The sequence below is a fragment of the Rhipicephalus sanguineus genome, unplaced genomic scaffold (genome assembly GCF_013339695.2).
Source record: "Rhipicephalus sanguineus isolate Rsan-2018 unplaced genomic scaffold, BIME_Rsan_1.4 Seq837, whole genome shotgun sequence".
In the NCBI taxonomy this organism is placed as follows: domain Eukaryota; kingdom Metazoa; phylum Arthropoda; class Arachnida; order Ixodida; family Ixodidae; genus Rhipicephalus; species Rhipicephalus sanguineus.
The window spans coordinates 1,109-22,819 of NW_023616100.1; the positions used below are offsets into that span (position 1 = coordinate 1,109).

At 46.8% G+C, this 21,711-nt stretch overlaps 1 protein-coding gene across 1 annotated transcript; it reads right to left on the reverse strand.

Annotated features, from left to right (window-relative positions):
- Positions 1–534: 534 nt before the first annotated feature.
- LOC119378431 (uncharacterized) lies at positions 535–9,620 on the reverse strand. Its single transcript, XM_049411763.1, has 4 exons — positions 9,497–9,620; positions 7,392–7,483; positions 4,475–4,644; positions 535–628 (listed from the first exon to the last, which is right to left on the reverse strand). The coding sequence occupies exons 2-4, from the start codon at positions 7,479–7,481 to the stop codon at positions 535–537; spliced, it is 354 nt and encodes a 117-aa protein (XP_049267720.1). The 5' UTR covers positions 7,482–7,483; positions 9,497–9,620.
- Positions 9,621–21,711: the final 12,091 nt, after the last annotated feature.

The window sequence follows — 21,711 nt, forward strand, 5'->3', positions numbered from 1 at the left end:
GCTGTTTTACTTATTCACAATACCATATTTCAATATATTGTGCCTTTCATTTATTATTTATTTGCCACTACTTCTGAGCCATTTTTTCTTTAGGTAACGGGAGCTAGTCAAGCAGCTTAAGCGCAGCTTTCTCTACCGCCATCCTTCATGTATTACGCATGAAAATAAAAATTCAATTCAATTTAACGCGCACATAAGCCTAAGTACGTGGGTTTTCTTGCATTTTGGCCCCGTCGGAATGCGGTAGCCGTGGCAGGGAATCAAACCCGCTCACTCGTGCTTTGCGGCGTGACGCCTTAGCCGCTGAGCTACCACGGCGGATGAGGGAAATAACAACGTGACTTCGTGTAGAGAACTCCGAGTCCCAGAGAACTAAGCTAAGCCTTGCGTCATCAAACATTGGGTTGTAGTCGTAAACGTAATCACGGATCGGGGTCGTAATCCGGATAACGTCTAGAAAAGCATGCTTCAAACAGCGCTAAACGTAGGATAACCAGGTACTTACGATGTAAATTCACGGCTACATTAGCCAAACTAAAGTCTCAGCGTGTACATGTAAAGTGACTTACCACCAGCGGCTAGTATGATGTAGTCCTTTTGAAGCACGTACTCCGCGGATGCGTGGAACCTGCGTGAGTAAAATAAATAATGTACTGGAGGGTCTTCATTTTCCGGTGCCAACCTGGGTGGAGCCGCCGACTGGTTGAGGGAGTCTTAGGACTTCCTTACGCCAGTCCCTCTGGTCCTTCAATAAAGTTGTTTGTATGTATGTGTGTGTACTGGTTTAATTAATGCAAGGCACTTCACCCCCCTCCCGCCCCCCTCCCAAATAAAAAGAAAATAAAAGATTATTTGCAAATTTTTTTGCCACGCTTCTTTCATGCACGGTCCGCTTTGAAGTATGAGATGGCGACTTCAGTTGGCTTTAAACTGCGCAGCAGTTTCACGTCTCACGTTGGCGTCACGCAGGTTACGCACTTGATACACGTAATCATGGCAGGCTGCACGTTCGGAGTGCCAGGGTGCGCTTGCCCGTGAACGCCAGCGTCTCCGAAGGGCTAATTCGTCTGTCCGAACCAGTAGTGTGACAGCTAAACGCCAGCGTTGGGAGTTAAACGCACAGCGCTCGGTGCAGCAAAGTGTTGAAAAACAGCAGACAGGAGATCAGAGAACGGAAAATAGATAATCGCAAAACAAATCAGATAATCACAATAAAAGGACAGAAAGTGATATAAAATATCACATAATCACACGAAAATAATAGAAAAAAAGCGATAAACACAACAAAAAAAGACAGAAGGAGAGGAAAGAGCATATACATACAATGCCAACACTAGGGAAGCATTGGCGAATCAATGCTGCGTAATTCGTACAGCTTTCATTATGATGAAACTGGGTTCCATTTCATTTCTTCCCCATGTTCTGTTAGAGGGCCCCTCACCAGGCCACATATCAAATTTTAGTTAGACGCTGGAAGTTGTTGTGTGCCGAATGAAGAGCAGTATGCCGCAAGAATTTTTCAAATCGGTTCATTACGAGCTGAGAAAAACAATAATTTGTAGCGGCGCGAAACCATGATGCGAGGAGGCGAGTTTCAAACCCTTGCCACTCGCCCCGTGTAGCCTTCGCAAGCCAAATCTCTTCCCTGCCCTCTTCACTTGACACATACGCATGAACACGTTATGCGCATGCATGGCCACGTGCGCATGACGTGCCCGAGACAGCCCGAGCACGCGAGCGGCGTTGCACGGCCGCTACCTTTGTTTTTATGTAGCGGCCGCGGGCGTTTTGTCGGCGTTCTCTGTGGTGTACTGCCTGTTTGTGCGGGACGGGCATGAAAGTTGCGACATTTGCACGGGCACGAGAGTGGCGGTATCATGATCCAGTGCCGCATTAACGTTTACTTGGATGCGGTCGAATAAATGAGCATAATGAGCGCTCGAACGCGCCAGAACATTATTTTCATTTCCAGGGCTGGTGTCTGCTCGATGCGCTAACCGCGGGGACGCGAACGCATGGGAAAGGGAGGCACATTAGCCCCGCATCTCGCTGCAATTCACGAAAAAAAATGAAAAAGACCCACACATTCCCTTTGTGTGTCTCATTATTTCACTCAAGTTTTATTAATCTATTCAAGCAACAAATTACACAAACTACACATGTCGTGTCAAATAATTATCGCAGTGTCACGTGCTACTGTTGGCGACGTCAGAGCACAGTTGTCTACGTAGAGGAGCGACGTCACAGCACTACCATCTACGTAGGGCCATTTTTTCATGCATGCACCCCACCACGGTGGTCTAGTGGTTATGGCGCTCGACTGCTGACCCACGGGTCGCGGGATCGAATCCCGGCCGCGGCGGCTGCATTTTCGATGGAGGCGAGAATGTTTGAGGCCCGTGTACTTATATTTAGGTGCACGTTAAAGAACCCCAGGTGGTCGAAATTTCCGGAGCCCTCCACTACGGCGTCTCTCATAATCATATCGTGGTTTTGGGACGTTAAACCCCAGATATTATTATTACTTTTTCATATACGTCATCCCCTCATTCTCTAAAGCGCGCGCCCGCGAGAGGAAGGGCAAGCAGCGTTCATTTTGAAATTTGACCCATTTCCCGCGGCGCGTAGTGTTGCAAATTTGGGCAGACGTGATCGTGAACGCCCAGTGTATGCATTGTGCTCGTTAGCTCAAAATTGTCAAACCTGGTGAGGGGCCCTTTAATATAACGATACCTTTCTGAGTGTTTGGAGCCGATAAACAGCTATATTAAAGAGGCAGCCCCCATCACAAGGATATTGAAACTGTTAAGCTGTTTATTGGACGGCACTCAGCAACAATGCGCAATGGCTACAGTCAAGGCAAAAGCACGGACTCTGAGCGCGAGCGGCGTTCAGAAGAGGACGACCCACTACAAGCCGCTGGAGAGCGCAACGTTAAACAGTACCAAGGCTTCGCCACAAAACAAGCAACATGGTTTAACGTAGTGCTCATATATGTATATCTGCCGTAGCTTAATTTACTTCACACGTGAAACCAAGTGTGTCACTTACGCAATCGAAATTAGAGTATAAATACAAAAAGCACGACTCTTGACGCGAGAGTATGTTTGGTAAGTCAGGACACTGGCGAAGAGTCATGAAGATGGAGACGCCGCTCTTGAAGTTCCCGCACTAACTCGCTGCGACGCCATAGATTTTGAGAGCTTCTGCTGAGGCCTGGATAACTTTTATCGCTAAGAAATAAATTACATTGTTATAAGGGAGTCGTACAGACGTCATAGCAAGTCTCGAGGAATTTTATTAACCAATGTGGCAGGAGTTCGAAGAAAGACTAAAGTGCGTGACGTCACATTGACCTTTCAGGTGCCGGGGTTGAAGGGATACTGAACGAAATTTTTGCCGCCGAGATTTTCAGCCAAGTTGAAACACTGGGTGCTGCAACCTTGATTTCAGGCAGAAACTGTAGGAAAATAATGAATTTAATGCTGCGCCGTCAAGTAGAGGAGGTTACGCTTAGTGACGTTTTATACACCGGAAACGGGCATGCCAACAATGCCAGCCGTCGCCCGCGTCTCTCAGCCCGCTCAGCTCCCACTACGGTTCTTAAGACCACTACGAACGGCACCGGCAGCGACCAATGCTCCCGGCTGGGGTATAGCCCTTAAACGGTGGGGCACGCCTCAGCGCCTTTGTGGAAGGGTGAGAGTGAGATGTAAAGAAGAGATGGAGAAATGGAAGAGAAGGACAGGAAAACGGGCACCCTGCATGCACCGCGGTGACTCTGACGTCACGGCTCATGCTGGCGTGCAGCCGCCGCACGCTGGCAATCCTCCAAAGATACAGCGAACTGTTCAAAAATACGTGAAATATACTCTGTCTATCGGAACAGTCGCGTCGTCCGAGTAGAATTTCAATGTTTTCGTCAGTTTTTCAAATTTTTGTTCAGTATCCCTTTAAAGCGCAAAATTCCGCATTAAACTTTTGACCTTGATTTTCTCTCCTAATAATGAAACCGTCATGACGGAATTAACAACGATAACGTTTTCATAGAATAATTTGTAAGTATAAACTGATTTAGTGCTTGTCTTTTGTGTACTTTATGTAATATTTGCTGGGCTTTAGCGTGCGAAAATCACGATATGATTATGAGGCACGCTCTAGCGGAGGGCTCCGGAAATTATGAACACCTAGGGTTATCTAACGTGCACAGCTGGGTCTAAGTACACGGGCCTCTAGCATTCTCATCTGCATCGAAAGTGCTACCGCCGTGGCCGGGAACGAACCCGCGACCTTCTGGTAAGCAGCCGATCACCATAACCACTGTACCACCGTGGCGGCTTTTTTGTGCACCTTCAAATTACTAAAATGGGAACTCGGGAAAACCACTTTAATGGGCGAGTCTAGCGTGCTTGCTGCGTTAGAACAACCCCACGCAACGAATGTTTGTCGTTAAAGTAAGTGCGCACACACTCACGTTTTCTTTCCTTCGCTGTCGGGCAAACTGAAGGAGACGATGCATTCGACCTTGTTGTCGGGAAGTCCTTTACCGTTCCACAAGACGCTCAGCTTGATGGCCGACGCGTCTTCCAGACTGCTGCCGTTACGATAGCACTGGTACGCGGTCAGCGGTTCCTTGCGCACACTCTGCACACGTTAGAAAAGGCGCGGCAAAATACTGCATAGTAAAACGAGAGGCGGCGCCAAGTATGCCGCTCGAACGCGGCGCATTTTCTTTAAAAAGGTCATGAACCGCTTTTCCAAGAAATCGTCAAATGACTCCAGTATCGGTGTTTCCTGCCTCGCGAATCGATTGTTGCAAAACCTTTCTCTAATCCGTCAGCAGCGAGCTAAGCCTTGTCGCGCCCTTTAGGCGCCTTCTCTCTTCTCTCGTCTTCTCTCGTCACAGGGAGGGATATGGCACGGCCAGAAAGAAGTTACGTCAACGTGCGTCGTGACCTTGAGCGCGCGTGATGAAACGCGATCGCTCTCTCCAGTTATGATTGCTGTGCGCGTGTGTGGTTCACTGTGTAATGTTAGCAGACTATGGAGCGCGGCACCTGAACAAGCTAAAACTGTAAAGTTGATGATCTATGATGTTTATTGGCACAAGGGCCATTTGATGGCCAAAGAGAGCCAAGACACTAAAACTAAAGTTTTATGCTATATTGTGAACAACCAAGTACTGTATATGAGTAATATAACGATGAAACAGACTTTTATCTGTTTTGCTGAAGCTGAAGGTATCTATAGTGTTCAATAGATTTCATTGTCGAGCTTTCGTGATTGTTTCTTCAGAGTTAACCAGAAAGAAATATGACCAATTGTACGTGACTTCATAAGACGAAGACCACTGCCCGTGTATAAAAAGAAGTAGTTTTAAAGCGAAATTATTCGCAAAAGTGAATACCTGCCAATCGTGATCTCCGTTAAGTCATACAGCGAAGGTGACAAACCAACAGAAAGCCTTCCAAAACTGACCATCGCCTTCAAATCTGCCTATCGGTGGCAGATTCGAGAAAAAAAAATAAGGTAGCGAAAGCAACGCCAAAAGACAACAAATATAAGCATCCGGCAGCGTTTTTAATAGTATTACTTCAATACCGCATCTCCGCTCGAGCAAAAGCAATAATAGCGTCTTTTAGCAGCACTGATTTACTGTATACGGTAAGTAAAGCAATACCGTACGGTCTGCACGTAGTTCTTTTAGTCTGCAAGATTTAGTCTACAAGACTTCCATTAGCCATTGTCATCGTGTTACCGTATGCAATGAGCAAGTCGTGCGGATAAAACATTTAACAAAAAAACTACGTGCCGACTACGATGGTACGGTATTTCCGTACTCAACATGCCGGATTCCACCACTGCTAAAACACTCTAATAGAGTGTCTAAGCAGTGACGTTAATGCCGTATCGTTTACGCTACGGTATTGCCGTTCTTTATTAAATGTACCATGATTCGACAACGTTTTAGCTGCGCGAGTTGCTCGCTGCGTAGAGTAACTTGATGAGACGGTTATAGTGGCTAATAGAGGCATTGCAGGTTAAAATAACGACGTGCAGAGCATGGGGATAGGATATTGTTGTACTTACCGCACGGTGAAATGGCACTGCTAAAATACCCGAACGCCACTGCGCGTGTGCTACGTGACATGCGTAGTGGTTGTATTCAAGTTCTCTTAGCTGTGAGGAGTCAAATACAGTAAATACTTCTGAGCAATCCACAAGCCTGCTGTTATGCGTGACACGCCATTCATTTCCCTTCCCTTCATTTCACGCGTATCACACAGTGTTGTCTGTTTCCTTCTCGATCTTTCGACAATTCTTGGCAGCGCGAATGATCAAGAAGCTTTAACGACAACTTTTTTTTTTCGCTTATTATAGTCACTGTGAAACCAAAGTTATTTTACCTGACTTCTTCAACAATACTTCAAGCGCTTTCACAATATCGTCAGACCACGTGGTTTTTGGCAAATGAGCGCAGACCAACTGCATGTCACACTATGAGGAAAATGCTTTCTGTTTCTCCGCCTAAGGTGCGTCAATTCTTGTGCGCGCCATTGTCTATTTCACCGATAGCCCACAAACAACGTTCTGCGCGTCACATCAACAGCGTATAAAATAACAAAGAGGTATAAAAGCCTCTTAGGCTACATTGCGCCACTTAATGACTGGGTGGCGAAAGAGGCCAACTGAATTTTGTAATTCTGGGCGTGCTCATTTTGAGGGAGTGTTTTGTGCCGGGCTGGCCGTAACGAACTCCTCCTTTTCGCTTTCGCCCAAGGTTAGAGCTAACCTGGAATCGCGTGGACATTATGCGATGTTCTCTTCGCTAAAAGCAGTTATGCATAAACGCGGTTCCAAAAGAAACCCATAAAGCTTGAAATTGAGCAAAATATTAAAAAATGAAATGCAACAATACATTCATACGAGATAGGAAAAGAGCTTTGGTAACGATTAAGGCAGAGAAAGTTGACAAATTGTGTTAGCCGTGAAAATTTAGAGAGTTTTAGTACTGCGCCGTTGCACGTAAGAACGCCAAGTTTGGCATAGAGCGCGTGCGGAGTACTTCTGCTCATGCGCACTGCGCGAAAAACGGCCTCATGGACGCTATGTATGTACGTACGTAGTACTGAAACTCGCCATTCGCACAGGCACGTTTTTATGGGCATCTAAGGCCGCATTCACAGGAACCTCTTGCGTCATAGAAATGGCTCGAAAGAGAAAAGAACTCAGCCAATCCTGACATTGCACACAGTGTTAGCCGGGCCCTGCGTCCAATGGCAAAGTGCATTCACTAGCGCGAATCTTTGTGTATTCTGCCTCCGGTCGTCAAGTTATGCTTATTGATAAGCCGAAAGCTCGAGTGATACGAAGGGACTTTGTAGGCGTACCTCAACGAAGTCCTTCAGGGGCGAGCCGAACGCACGACTCCCTGCCAGAACGACGAGAAGGGCACCGAAGGTTGCTTTCATGGAAGCCATCACTGCAGAGGGAGTTAGAAAAACAAAGCGGTGTAAGAGTGGCGACAGAGACTCAACTCTTACTTCAGCCACACCCAGCCATTTGCGAATCTGAGTGCCCTTAATTTGAGCCGCCTTGACCGTTTTCTTGTGTGCAACTTGCTTAGCCTGAAATGGGGGCACACCTGATCATCCGTTCCAAGTAGTCACATATGAGAAAAATGCGAATAGAATTCAGCACGTTATTCGGGCTGTGCGCGTTGACAGTGTCAGTGATCAAAATTCTTACAAGACTGAGCGAGTAAACAAAAATAATAACACGCACATGACCAGGTACCATAACTTTTGTGCAGTTCATTTAACGCACAATTAGACAGATATTCCTTCAACAACCAAGTTTGACAACCACTTTACATTGTCGTAGCTTAATTCATCTGGGGCGCACCGACGGATTACGTTGACTTTGTTTTTCTACCACTGGCAATCACAGAATGATTCCTGGCTTCTGGTGTGCAAAACAACGCGCAGCCTTAACCCGCAGGTTTAAAGTCATACATAGTTGCATAGGCGTGCGCACCCAGGGGGCAGGGGGGGGGGGGCAAAGTCAGCCCCAAAGATTGACATAATAGGGAGGGGGGCGGCGCTGCGACACGGGGGGGGGGGGGGGCAATGTCAGCGCCATACATTGACATAATTGGGAGGGAAGGCGCTGCGACGCACCTTCGACCCCCCTGAAGGGGAACCCTGCGCACGCCTACGCATAGTTGAATGTTTAGAACTTTGAGAGCTGTGAAGCAAGAACGTGCCATGTCACACTTTTCCTCCTGAGAAGTAATCGATATTCCTCTGTTATAGTCATGCAATTAATGTTGCATTTCTCTAAGATATGTTAGAATAGCAGTGTGTTAGAATTAGGGCGTATAAAGTCATGAATACTTATTCGGCGCCAACGTAACACACCCATTTGGATCACTGCCGTAGAACTGGCTCTCCGAATTCTATCGAATTACTTATTTCGAAGGAAAAGCACGGCCCATCCGAACGTTGAGAAAACGTGAATTTCGTCACTACGTCTAGCGCTCTACAGAACGTCCCTCGTTTAATTTATCGGTGTTGTTTGTTTGGCGCCGACTTTCTAAGCTTTATAGAAAACACCAGCGTGTTGTACACACTGTCACGTCCTCAACAAAAATCCAAAGCACTCTCGTCGAAATGGGCGACGTATTCACGGCCTAAAGCGCTGCCTGCCTAGATAACATGGCTTCGGGCTAAATCACAGGTCCCACGTTGCCCATTAAAGCTCATTACGAACTCACTTTACAGGGTGAATATCTCCTATATATCTCCTATCCTTGCTTTTCTGCGTGTTGCGCCCTCGTGATCACGCATACGCTGCTCCTGTAATCAAGCTGGCCCCGCCACGGTGGTCTAGTGGTTATGGCGCTCGACTGCTGACCCGAAGGTCGCGGGATTAAATCCCGGCCGCGGCGGCTGCATTTTCGATGGAGGCGAAAATGTCTGAGGCCCGTGTACTTAGATTTAGGTGCACGTTAAAGAACCCCAGGTGGTCAAAATTTCCGGAGCCCTCCACTACGGCGTCTCTCATAATCATATCGTGGTTTTGGGACGTTAAACCCCAGATATTATTATTGTAATCAAGCTGCGCATTGAACAATACGTAACTAATATTCCTACAAGTAGCTGCAAAGCCGTTTAAACGTGACAGCGCTAAAGAGCCCGTGTCGCATAAATTCCGGTGTCGGCGTCGGTGTCGGCGTCGGTGTCGGCGGCGTTGGTTGTGAGCGAAAAACGGGCGCTGCTGAAGTGCCCATGGAGAATCGAAGCGCGGCAAGCGAATGAGGAGGTGACGCAAAAAAAGGCCTGGTATACGCTATCGCGTTCCACTCTTGAAGGCGAAGCGTCCTCCATGTTTTTCGTCGTATCTTTGCAGCATTTCACACATTTAGGGTTAGCACATTTGCTTACCTTTGCATCTACAAACACGATCACCTTCAGCGTACAAAGTCGGTACTCACCTGGACACAAAATCTACGCGTTCAAGCAGAGCGTCCTCACAGCTTGCGTGTTGTTTTTGCACTGGCGAGTCGCATTCACCAACTGCCGACTCTTATCAAAGCGGTGTCCGTTTCGCTTTTCTTGTTCCCGCCTCACGGGTGGCGTTCCCCTCGAATGCTTACAACATGCAAGCACATATTTTGAATGGAGAAAAGGCGCGGGCGAGGCGCAGGGGTGCGCATTTCTTTTCCGCGAAGCGGCGACTTCAGCTCACGCCGCACCAAGGCCACATGCTTTGGAGCGCGAGATTTCTTTGGCTATCACGACTCGCTTCGTGCGCACTGTAAAGACGGCAGCCCTGCCACTCTCCCCACTGTCTACATTTGTTTATCGCGTCCTTATAAGAATCGACTATAAAGACAGTTCAAACAAGTGTGAAGGCTGTACCGCATTTACTCGGACACAGCGCCGCCAGAAGCGAGTGACGGCCATCTTATATAAGTTATACAGTTCGGTTGATGAAGCCAATCATAGCATTACTTCGCAGAAAAAAAAAGTTATTGCGCTCGAAACTGTTGTAAGAGCAGGCATCACCCAATAAAAGTCGCATGGTCATTTATGAATTCTCCCAGTACGACTCAAAGCGAAATCCATCTTCTCCATATTTTTCTTTTCAATCGACTGACTTGGTCAGTTCACAAGAAAAGTCAACGAGAGAAGTCTGAAAACTCTGGAGACTGATTACGCACCACTTGTGGCGGCAACAGCCAGCCACCTAGGGTGTTGTCCTTTCTCATTCAAATAACTCGAAATGCTCAAATGTTTATGTTATTAGTCATGAACATCTCAGACGTTGTGCGAGACCTAGTACGGCTGCTTATTTGCGTATGCTCATCCTTGTTCTCCTTCACCTCAGTCCTTGCTGTCACTTTTTCCCAGAGAAGCACTCAAGATTATAGCACAGGCTAGCTCAAGTGAGTCTTTTCGTCTTCAAGATAATTTTACTTTTTCGCAATAACTTGCAATGTACAGTGCGGTCCAATGATAAAGGGACACTCCAATGAGCACCCTTCGTTTTGCTGGCCCTCTAACAGGAAGTGGACAGGAAAACATTGCTCATACACTGCACGAGTCTGTCAAAAAGAGGCTGAACTGTCAACCACCAGTAGTTTTATGCAAATCTTAGCCACTATGTTCTTGCAAGAGAGCGAAATCCAAACATGCCCTGCATGCTGGTGTTCCCTTTAACAGTGGACCCGCCTTAAACCTTTAAAAACATGTGGTTTGTGTTTGCAAGGCAACAGCGGTTCGTCATGAAGCATACGAGGTGAAACGTTGAAAGTAAGAGACACGGCACCAGCGTCACCGTCGGTGTACCAACATCTATTACCCCGTCACGTCAGCTGCCTTGTGAATATCACCTGGAGATGCTACTAAAGCGCCAGGTATAGGACACTGCAAGAACCTCAACTCTGAAAAAGTAGCTGCCTTCGCGCTGAACTCAACGTCCATGCTTTTCCTTGCTGGTGGGGCTCCATAGGTTGTGCAAAACTCGCATGATAGGGTTCAAAAACAATACTTTCCTGAAAAGCACATTTCTCTCCGAACTTCGTGTATGCCTTAAGAGACGTTATGATATGTTAGGTGATTTTTTTTGAAATATCATACGGTCGATTACTTATGAGGTAACTGAACCACCCTCAATTAGTCAATATTGCACCTGTGTGTGTGTGTGTGTGTGTGTGTGTGTGTGTGTGTGTGTGTGTGGTGTGTGTGTGTGTGTGTGTGTGTGTGTGTGTGTGTGTGTGTGTGTTGTGTGTGTGTGTGTGTGTGTGTGGGTGTGTGTGTGTGTGTGTGTGTGTGTGTGTGTGTGTGTGTGTGTGTGTGCGCGCGCGCGCGCGCGCGCGCGATCTACAACCTAACCCTATAACACTGTACTCAAATTTGGATTGTTGCCCTCGTTAAAGCTTCAAAGTACATGCAAGTCGACTTGTCCCTGAGGGGTGAAGTGTTAAATAAATGAACTGCAATTTCGCGGAATTATATCGTTTTCACAATCGGCATGTTTTCAACATTTTAAGAAAACTCCATTTCACCCGTTGTTTGAGAGCAGTCCTTTAGGCTTATTTAATCGCTTATATCTTATTTTTGCTTAGCTGGTATATACTAGTTCCACTATAATTATTAGATAGGATGGTTCATAGTGAACTGCCGGCTGTGAGCACCGTTTAGTTGCGATGCACACTCAAGAGTCATAGCGACGCCCTTTGCCTCGGGTTACGTGATGAAAAATATATTTTGCTCCCTCTTGGACTCTGTTGTCCACGAATGTTATAATTTGGAAATGTATAGTATGCATTTCCAAAAGAAATGCATACTATGCATTTCCAAAAGAAATGCATACTATGCATTTTTTTTCTTCATCAAAAGACGAAACAGTTACCATTAGTTCTTGCTTAATGTGTACAACCATGCGTCTCAAGGACAACCTCACGTAGAGAAGGCAGCAGCTTTGGCAGTTGATGCAAAAAAAAAAAAAAAACGGCGTTGAAATCGTAATGGAACGTCAACCGCCTTTACCCTCGAGGGTATGTGATCTTGCAACACTGTGGTGAAAACTTACTTCGATTTTTTTTTTTATTTGAGGTGTCCGTACCGTATACTCCGAATGTGATCCATTAACAGCGTAGTGCTTTGAGTTATATCGCTTTAACAGCGCCAGTTACCGTTTTATAAGTATATATTCCAAGGATAAATGATCCGTCGACACTGCGAAGCGAATATGCGACGGCGCACATGGGACGCTACTGCGGAACGTGTATAGCATATTGCGTTACGTGACCGGGGTAATTATGGAGTAAGATCCACGCCACCGCCGCGAAGGCGGTAAAACTATCGCATAAAATTATCGCAAATCCCACTTAGAGCTGTAGCCTGGTCCTACGATTCTGAAAAAAAAGAATAAGGGGGGGGGGGATATTATTCCGTGCTCAGTCGCGCGTTTCGTGTTCATTTCTGCCGTGATAATGTATAACATTTCTACACACATACACCATATATAAATGCGCATTTGCTTTGGCATGCCGCGAAGGCCTAGCTCTGTCGATCTATGCTATTACTCAAGGCAACGAGAAAGAACAGTTCCTGCTCAGTGCCGAGCAGGAAAGCTTCACGCTCCCTGACTCGATGATCCACAAGCGACAGTTCGATTATTGCGCTCAAACAAGTACGTGAAATAACTAGCATCATCCATCCTCACTAGTGACGTATCAGGAGTCCTCGCAAGATGTTATGAACAACTGTAACGAACATTTAGGAAAGCTGCATGTCTATTTAAAAAGCAGAGGCAAAATTTTGAGAAGCTTTTATGTGCTAAATCATACCTTAGCCTACTCCCCGCAACCCGCTTTCGACTTCTGAATAGTATCCTAGATCTAACATGGTAAATTACGTAATAAAGCAGCAGTTGACCGTGTTTACTTGAATACTAGGGCAGGTTAGCAGTGGCTAGCGATGACTAGAGTTGGATAGAATGTGCCTAATGTTGGCGAAATGTGGCTGAATGATTGGCTAAGGCTGCCTAGTGTGCTATAATTAGTTTTTTAACTGTTATATTGTTAGTAAAGTATTTTTGTTTTGTTTGCATGCTTATTGTTTTGCTGTTTGGCATAATCTTTTTCATAATTACAGTTGAATGAATGCCAACTAGCCCTAGGCTAGGGTTTTAGATGCGTTTGTATATATAATATAACTATTACATTTTTTGTAAATTGTTTTATGTCATTAAATTCAAATTCCACCGCAGTTCAAGTAAATGCGGGCTAAATGTGGCTCAAAGAGTGCTAATGTTGGCCGGCGTTACCTTAATATTGGGCAATGTCAGCTAGTGATGCCATGTGTTCGCTAATTGATGGCTATAGTGTTAGCTAAACGATTGAAAATATTGCTTATGGTTTGCTTAACGACTAGTGTAGACTGTGCACTGTTATAGCTGCAACATGCATCGTTATCGTTCAATCGCGATTCTATGATACCTCTTCGCATTTTCATCGACAGCAACGTGCCTTGACGCACGCCTAAATCAATGCACGCTGGCGTTTCGTAGTTTCGACCCCGCCTAAATTCGGCCGCCGTGGCTGAGAATCGAACCATCGAATCGAACCCGCGTCCTCGTTCACGGCAGCGCGACGCCATTGCCGCTACGCTACCGCAACGCGTTACAACCGGAAAAATACGGTAATTCGAAGGCGGTCCTCCGACACCCCGTGACTGATGAAATTACCATAACCAGAAGACAACTGTCTGCGCTGCGCGTGTACGTGCCAGGCATATTGCTACGCAAAGGCTTCACTTTGTTACTTAAGTTCTATCACTCTTTCTTTTTCTTTCTTACTTTTGCGATCAAGGCACTGTCAGAGAGGCTTTTTCAATGGTTTGGCCAGGAGTAAGAGGGTGTCGCAATTCCAGTGGCAGCCGGTGCAGCTGATAAGGTCCCGTCGCGGTGCCGTTGAGCCAGAGCAACCTGTTTTCTTTTTTTCTTTTTTATTTTTTTTTCATCGTAAGAAAGGGAAAGCGAAGCCGGATTTAGCCACCGCGACAGTGCATTCAAGGTGTCCGTGGACGTACAGATGGCTTCTCGTCACCGAAGACCATATACTGCCGCCCATTCGAAGCTTTGCGTTCAGGTTGGTCTTCGAGACGGAGGGCGCATGATTCCATACGGTTGAACGCCGTTGGCGACGAACGCCTTTACTATACACAAAGTGACCTTACGAACGAAAGAAACGCAACATGGTCTGTTGTGGTTTTACATAGCACGGTTCCTCATGCACTCATGCCTAAGACGACTCGAAGGCGAAAGCCATCTACTTCGTCTTCTTTTTATTATCTGTCGATTGTACTAATCACCCTACTGTTGAGATGTATTACTCAACAATATTTTTTTGTAGTTCAGACCGACAGAGCGTGGGCGTATCGCTCAATAATGTTTTATTGCGGTTAAAACCGACAGGCAGTTGAGGTTGCCGTAAGCGTTACAACGCAAGCGGATGCTCGCGCAGCTGTGCGTACGAACACGTAGACTCTTGAAGGACGGCGCAATTACCGTGACGAGTCAGGTGTACAAAAACGCATTCGGAAGGTCTGCGTCATCGCTCTTTGTCGACTGCTAACGCCCGCCCACCTCTCACCGTGCTTCTCTGTCACCTGCAGTCGACGAAAAATCTTCTATAAAGACTTCAAGGTCAGCGTGATAATGAGAATCATTCTTTTAACATTAGAGAGAGAGAGAGAGACGAAGAGGAAAGGCAGGGAGGTTAACCAAGCTTTGGCTCGGTTGGCTACCCTGCACGTGGTGTGGGGAGAACAGGGAACAGTAGGTTTCACTTCATTTCATTTTTATTTCCTTAAAGACCCCCAGGGGGTATTTCATAAGGGGTGGGTTAATATACAATCAATGAGGTTGTCGCACTGATTAATGTCGAGTTATATTGTATATGCTATGCATGAAAAAAACAGGCGATTGTGGCGACATTGGAGGAAAGGCCGTTCCAGTCTTTTGCCGCCGTAGGAAAAAAGAAGAAGCAGAAAATGTTTTAGTACAGGCACGAAAAACTTGTAGTGCATGACCAGTGCGGTGAGATATGTGAGCTGCAGGGATAATGTAAGGAGAGCGATTAATTAGGTAGTGAAAAATCTTGCGAAATAATGAAGATAAGATAGAGAATAAAGAACAAGAATAAGAAAAAGAAGAAAACAACAGTTAGTGCGAACACACACAACACGAACTGGCGCTGGTAGTTCACAGACGCTCGTAAAGTCCGGTCGTCTTCAAGTAGCTCAAATAGGGCTTTCGTGGCCTGGCGCATACACGAAACCGTGGGCGGTAGCTATTCAGCTCGAGTAGCGCGAGTCTACGCGCAACGAGTGTACGAACTGAGAACCTGACATTCGCCAGGGCAGGATTACCACGTCTTTCGGGATTCCCGGCTGTTGCACAAGGTTATCTGGCTTTGCCTGATATTTCTAGCGCATTAAATTATATTTCTTCAGAGCAGCCGCGACGACGAAGCTTTGGTTCTTATCATTCTAAAGTTGACCCACGCCCAAACTTATGTTCAATGTCACCGTAACTTCTAAGTAGCCTCCTATTATTGTTGCACGTCCTACGAGCGGAACGAAATATATTTACAAAAAGTATTCTGGTTACAATCCCTGCTATGTATGCGAATAAGCAAGAAACATATTTCGTTAATCTACCTTGATGCGTAAATTTTGTCTTTAAATGTGTATTCAGTTGCTCGGCGTTGCAATGTAGCTGCCCGGCGTTACAAGTAAAGTAGAATAATTCTATTTACCGGGCACTCTGCGTTCTAGCGCAGAAACATCTTGACGTAGAAATTCTTAAGTTTTAGTCACACTGCTTGAGGTGGGTTGGGTTAGGTTAGAGGTTAGGTTAGCTTACGTAAGGATAGAGGTTAGGTTAGGTTAGCTTAGGTTAGGTACAGAAAGAGTATGGCGCAGCTCTCTGCCACAAGCCAACGTGTCTGCTGCGATTAATGCGGTGTTCCTAGTGAGTGGGTGATCTTTTCGTCGCGAAATCTAAACCTTCCATCACCTTTATGATAGCATACTCGTGGCTCAAATTACCCGACAATTGGCGTCATCCCTTGTACCTTGCTTATCCAACGTCATCGCCTTAACTCAATGGACAACAGGACCGGCAAATATTGACGCAATCCACCTCTATGCATGGCAAGCAATAAACAACACTTGGCGCACTAAAATTCTAAGGCCCACATTTCCCTCCTCTGAAGTGCCACGCAGGGGCCGCTTTCACGAAGCGTTTCGTTCGTGGTTCTCTTAACTACTGGTCAGCCCGCTTCGATTATGATGATGATATGCACAGTGATTCCACTCCTGCGCCAACTGCGCCAAAGTGCGCCAAATTGTATTTACTGCGCCATCCTGATAATATCGACAAAATTTGCGCCAAACTGCGCCAAAGTCTCGGGTTTGGGGACGTCTATCACCGGCAATCGCACCGCCGGCGCGTCAGAACATGTGCAGCTCGATGTTGGGGCTGCCAATAAAGTCGCAATCATGGACCAAGAATTGTTCCGCTGAATAAATAGCGCTTGCGCGTGCGTTCCGAGTAAGCCACGATGCCATGCACGGTGCCGACGCAGCTTCTGTTCTGCAAGTCGGCTCGACAGCAAAACGCGCTCTCCGCAGAGGCTCTTGACGTCTAGGCCTATCGGTAGCGAGGAAGTGCGACGGCGATTCATCGGCGGACGTCGTCTTTTCCAGAAACGCTGCTGATACCTCGTTTCAAGCGTCGCACGGCACGTAAGGAAAGCAATGTTCAGTAATAACTACATGAGTGCCGCTAAAATGTCTGTCACTTCTGTTTCCGGACATCGCGGAATGAAATCTGGGATCGCTCGCAGTAGATATATGGGACAATATCGAATTTTCCTTGCTTCGCGTTTATGGAAGAGCACGCCAACGGTGGAAACGCGTTGACACTTTTCCTCAGATATACTTTATTCATGAATCTTCATCCAGAACAGCTTTTTCGTAATTCCTTCCGCCAGCACGTCCGAGTTTGTAATCACTCTGCGGTAAATACCCCCTAAAAGGCCCTGCCCTTTCGAGCTCACGTGCTAGGGTTCGAATTCGAATTTTTCGCTTGTTTTTTTTTTTTTTAATGTAATCTCATTAGTAAAATCATATCTCCTGGTCGGAGCAGCCGCAAATGCGCAGCTGTCAGTAGCGGGCCCACAGTGAAGCGGCTACGCCATGTTACACGTCCGCCCCTCGCTTTCGGGGGTCAATAGCTAACGGTTAAAAAAACTCAGTTTCGCTTAAGAGCGAAGCAATGAATGCGATACCAAAAAATTGTATTGTGAAACGAAGTAAGACTAGCAGCTAACTCTTTTGGATCCGATCTCGCGTAACTCAACAAAACGCTGGTTTAAAGGAATATGGCCCCTCCAGGAACCGAAGCGTTTTCTTGCTCTGAGTTCTCTAAACGCGAAGTAAGCGTTGAGAGCACAGCAAGCTTACGAGCCGTCCCCTGATGCCTCGAGATAGCGCGCGCGCAAGCGACTGCGCCCTTCGAAAGATGCGGTCCCCCGCCCCCCTTCCGTCCCTTCATGCTCCTTACGAAAGACGGGCGGGGCGTTTCCTCTCTGTTTGATCAGCAATCGCAGGCCCGCACGCGGCAAGATGTTATCTCATGCGCTGTCCGTGCGGCGGAGACAGACGGCCGGCTAGTTTAATCTCCGCTTCAGCCGCGTTCGTCGCCAGCGGTCGCGAGCTTTTACCCGCGGCTAGAATGCGCGTGGTGATGTTAATAATTTGGACGTTATACGGAAAATTACGGCAACGGCGACGGCAAAAATCTGCCAAGAGTGTCCATATAATTGCTATCGCAAGGGTCAATGTACGGGGCAGATTTTGCGCCCCCCCCCCCCCCGTGCGCACGCCTATGCTCCTGAGATGATTTTTTCCATGAGATTTGCAATGAATCGAAATATTTCTAGCCTTCATAACAGCCCCATAATAATACTCAGGTGCTTGAATGTTAATGCAATATGCTTCTGTATTGCACTCCAGAATGTAAAATTCGCTGCTCCAAAGTGCTCCCAGATGCAAAATTATCTGCTCCAAAGTGCTCCAAGATGAAAATTTTGCTGCTCCAAAGTGCTCCAAAACGGAAATTTTGCTGCTCCAAAAATTGCTCCAAATCAGAAGTCCGCGGTAGCATCACTGTATGCAGCATCCGGATTGGTTGACATTTCCTCTTATGAAAATTTCTCGCGGATAGTATTTTTAACGTTAGTGACTTCTTTGTGAAGTGGGGACATGGTTTTAAAAGACAAGGTTTGCGTTCGCACAAACAAAAAGAACCCTACCTAAAAAAATTCGGCAGATCGCAATCATTTTGGGAGTCGATGTCATGCGAAGCAGTAGGCGAGTAGTTGCCTATACCGAATTTTTTACATCTCTTCGAGTCAAGCGTTGCTAGTTGGACCGACTTCTTTGTGCATTTTGAGTAGTTCTGCGTATATCGTGGGCAGGCTCGTAGCGAGGAATCCCCCCCCCCCCTTCCCCCCTGGCTATAGGATTGATCGCAGCCTTACCAGGCATGTCGACTACACTGACGCCCAAAGGGTATCATTTGTACGGACGTGATGTCCGTACTCACCTTAAAGCACAGATGTCAGTTTTACCGAAACGAAATGCACGCTACGGTGCGATGATGTGCACGTCATAAGAAGCTGTTTTCACCGTATTCCTCCGGGTTGAGCAATGGTTTACCATAACCTGGCGAGTCATAGGCGTTAATATGTAATGTTTATTACAGTGCTACAAACGCCGATAACGAACACGCAACCATAGTTGACGTTGCCGCGATATGACGCCATTATATGTTATTTTTCGTAAACAGTTTCAAGCACTGGTGTAGCTCTGTGGATGAACACTTGACTGCCACGTTCGATTGCGGCTCTTACCGTGATTTTCAATCTTTCTGTCCCTCTGATGTTTCCCTCCCCGACAATGCCGCCGACGCCTACCCCGCATTTTATGCGACACAAGCTCCTTAAAGCGATCGCGTAAAGACTTTTTAAAGTCTGTTATCGACGTTCCTGGGTTGAAACAAACTGTGCATCACCTGTGGCTCATACCCGCATTCCTTAGCCGTGGTATTCGGGTATGTGCCATACGTGACTGAAGGACAGTGTTTCATGACGTACGCGACAAGTAACTCACGGTATTCATGTAAAGACCTATTCATCATGTTTGTCATGCATTAATGCCCTCCCATGCAAATTTTGGTATGTGTCAAGTTCAGGAGATGGACGGACGGATGGATGGATGAATCGATGGATGGATGGATGGATGGATGGATGGATGGATGGATGGATGGATGGATGGATTTATGGATGGATGGATGGATGGAAACGGTAAAATTGCCTTTGGTTCGCTAAGAAATGCTTGGCATTTAGTCATATGATCCATTATGCATTTTCCTAAGACGACTAGAATGCGAATGTCATCTTCTTCCTTCTTCTCAGTCGATTGCACAGATCCCGCCCAAATGCTTTCCGCGCCCAACGTGGCTTTGCACTGCCTCTGGGATCGGAGGAATTGCAAGCTTTTTGCACCGCACGTGGTTGTGCAGTTCCTCTGGGATCGGCCCACCTTAGAACACACGACGATGTCATGTGATGACGTCATCATGTGACGTCACGCGTTGTGGCGTCATAGTGACGTCACATATTTTAGCTACGTGGGAAGTCATGACGGTGTCATGTGGTGACGTCATCCCATTATGATTTTTTGCATCACTCGTGTTGACACCACCGACTCCGCCGACGGTCAGTTTTCGCGATTGATAAGGCATCTAAGGCTTTCGCCTCAGAAAAAAAATATTTTAATCTTTGTGAAATTGGGCTCCTTAGTCATCGAAAAATCTAACCCAATTGTACGGGTGTGTGGAGCGTGCTAAGAGAATAAAACAGTAGAACACAAAATAAAAAGAAACAAAACTTCCTCGCATTCAGTTAGCTTTTCAATTGGTAACCATGCGTTCTGCTCACAGCGACGGGTCTTTAAACGCACTTTCATAAGGCTCAGCATCATAAACGACAAAAACGTCCTTGATGCGCCTCGATTCTCAAGGCGTACGAGTGTTGCTGTCGGGCGTAGCCATTTATAAAGTCAAGTGCGCCGTAGTATAAACCCTATCATCATTCTGCGCACGTCTACGCCTACGCCGAGCGGTACGGCCGTATTGTTCCTCGCTCAGTCATCTCGCCGCGCGAAAGTATAGGCAAGACAGCGAGCACAGGTGACATCGGAATGAGTCCCGTTTCATAACACGTAGCTCAGGGAATGAAACGCGTGAATTTAGGGTCAAGTAATTCACGGAATTTAGGTTCCACCGCCATCACGTCGAGTCACATCGGCATAATGTTGGCTCGTACGCTTCCATCAGACCTGGTGTCACCTTTAGTAGCCAGCTTCGTAACGACACGGCGCGGTCATATCGAGCAACCATAGGCGTGCGGAGTGAGTGGGGTGACCGTGGGGGTGCACCCTCGTCATCTAAAGGGGCTGTTACCTTTACACAATCGGACGTTTCCCGTCATATTATAATGCACAGGGTTATGCCTACGCATGCTTCTCCACGATAATGGCAACCAAGTACACCTGATGTTGCATTCAAGGATCTGTTTACTTCTCATTTTTACCCCCGGAAAGCCGGGGAGAAATGTCCATCCGCTGTGGCGAGCACGTCATCGCTTCATTTTTATTATTGCATCCATTGCGGAGCTTGTTTTCTTTCGGACTCGACCAACGGCGAAGGGGCACCGCGGTCAAACTTGACACCCTCTCCACCCCCCACCCCTAATGGAGAACCCTGCAAACGCCTATGCGAGCAACCGTTAATACCAGTTGGTGTACTTAATGTTCTCATTCCTCGTTTCAATCCGTGGGCACTGTACACAGCGGTCCACTGAGGCCAACACGTGACCTTTTGCGGTGAGATCACGCAATGAACGAGATTTGCCGAGACTTCGGTGTACGGTGACCGGTATTTTTCAATCAAAGCGCGCTCGCTCGGCGCAGGTCGGCCGGCTCACGGAGGTGGTTCAAAATCGGAACTTAACATGGAGTACTAAAATCTATCGCGCGCTCTGACGTTTTGATCACGTGTTGGGCCGGCACAGTGGGCTTCAATCGCTTTGCGCAATGCTCGCTCCTCTTTCTTTCTTCCTCCATGTTTGCGACGATTCGAAGGACGGCAGCAGCGGCCGTCGGTGGCGCCGAGCGGCAGCCACGCGTTCCGATGTTCTCAACAATGCACCGTTGTGTACATGCAGTAGTGCCAGTGCATACATGCAGTGTGGCGACAGTGTATTTGTGCTTCCAGCAAAACTTTGTCACACGTTGTTGGCCACCGGGGTTCACGAAAAACTAATGAAACTCACAAGGTCTCTTATGCATTCACGTGGCACCGACTCGAAGGCGAAAGCCAACTGTCGTGGCTATTGTACCGTGCACGTGATACGACCTCCAGCGTTCCATTGTCACTAATCTCAGTTTCAGTGAATGACACTAATTTATTTTCACTAATAAACTCGGTACTCACTTAATTTGCTTTGATTAGCACCATACAACTAACTTTCACTGATTCAGTTTCTTTATTAGGTTAAGTAACCGA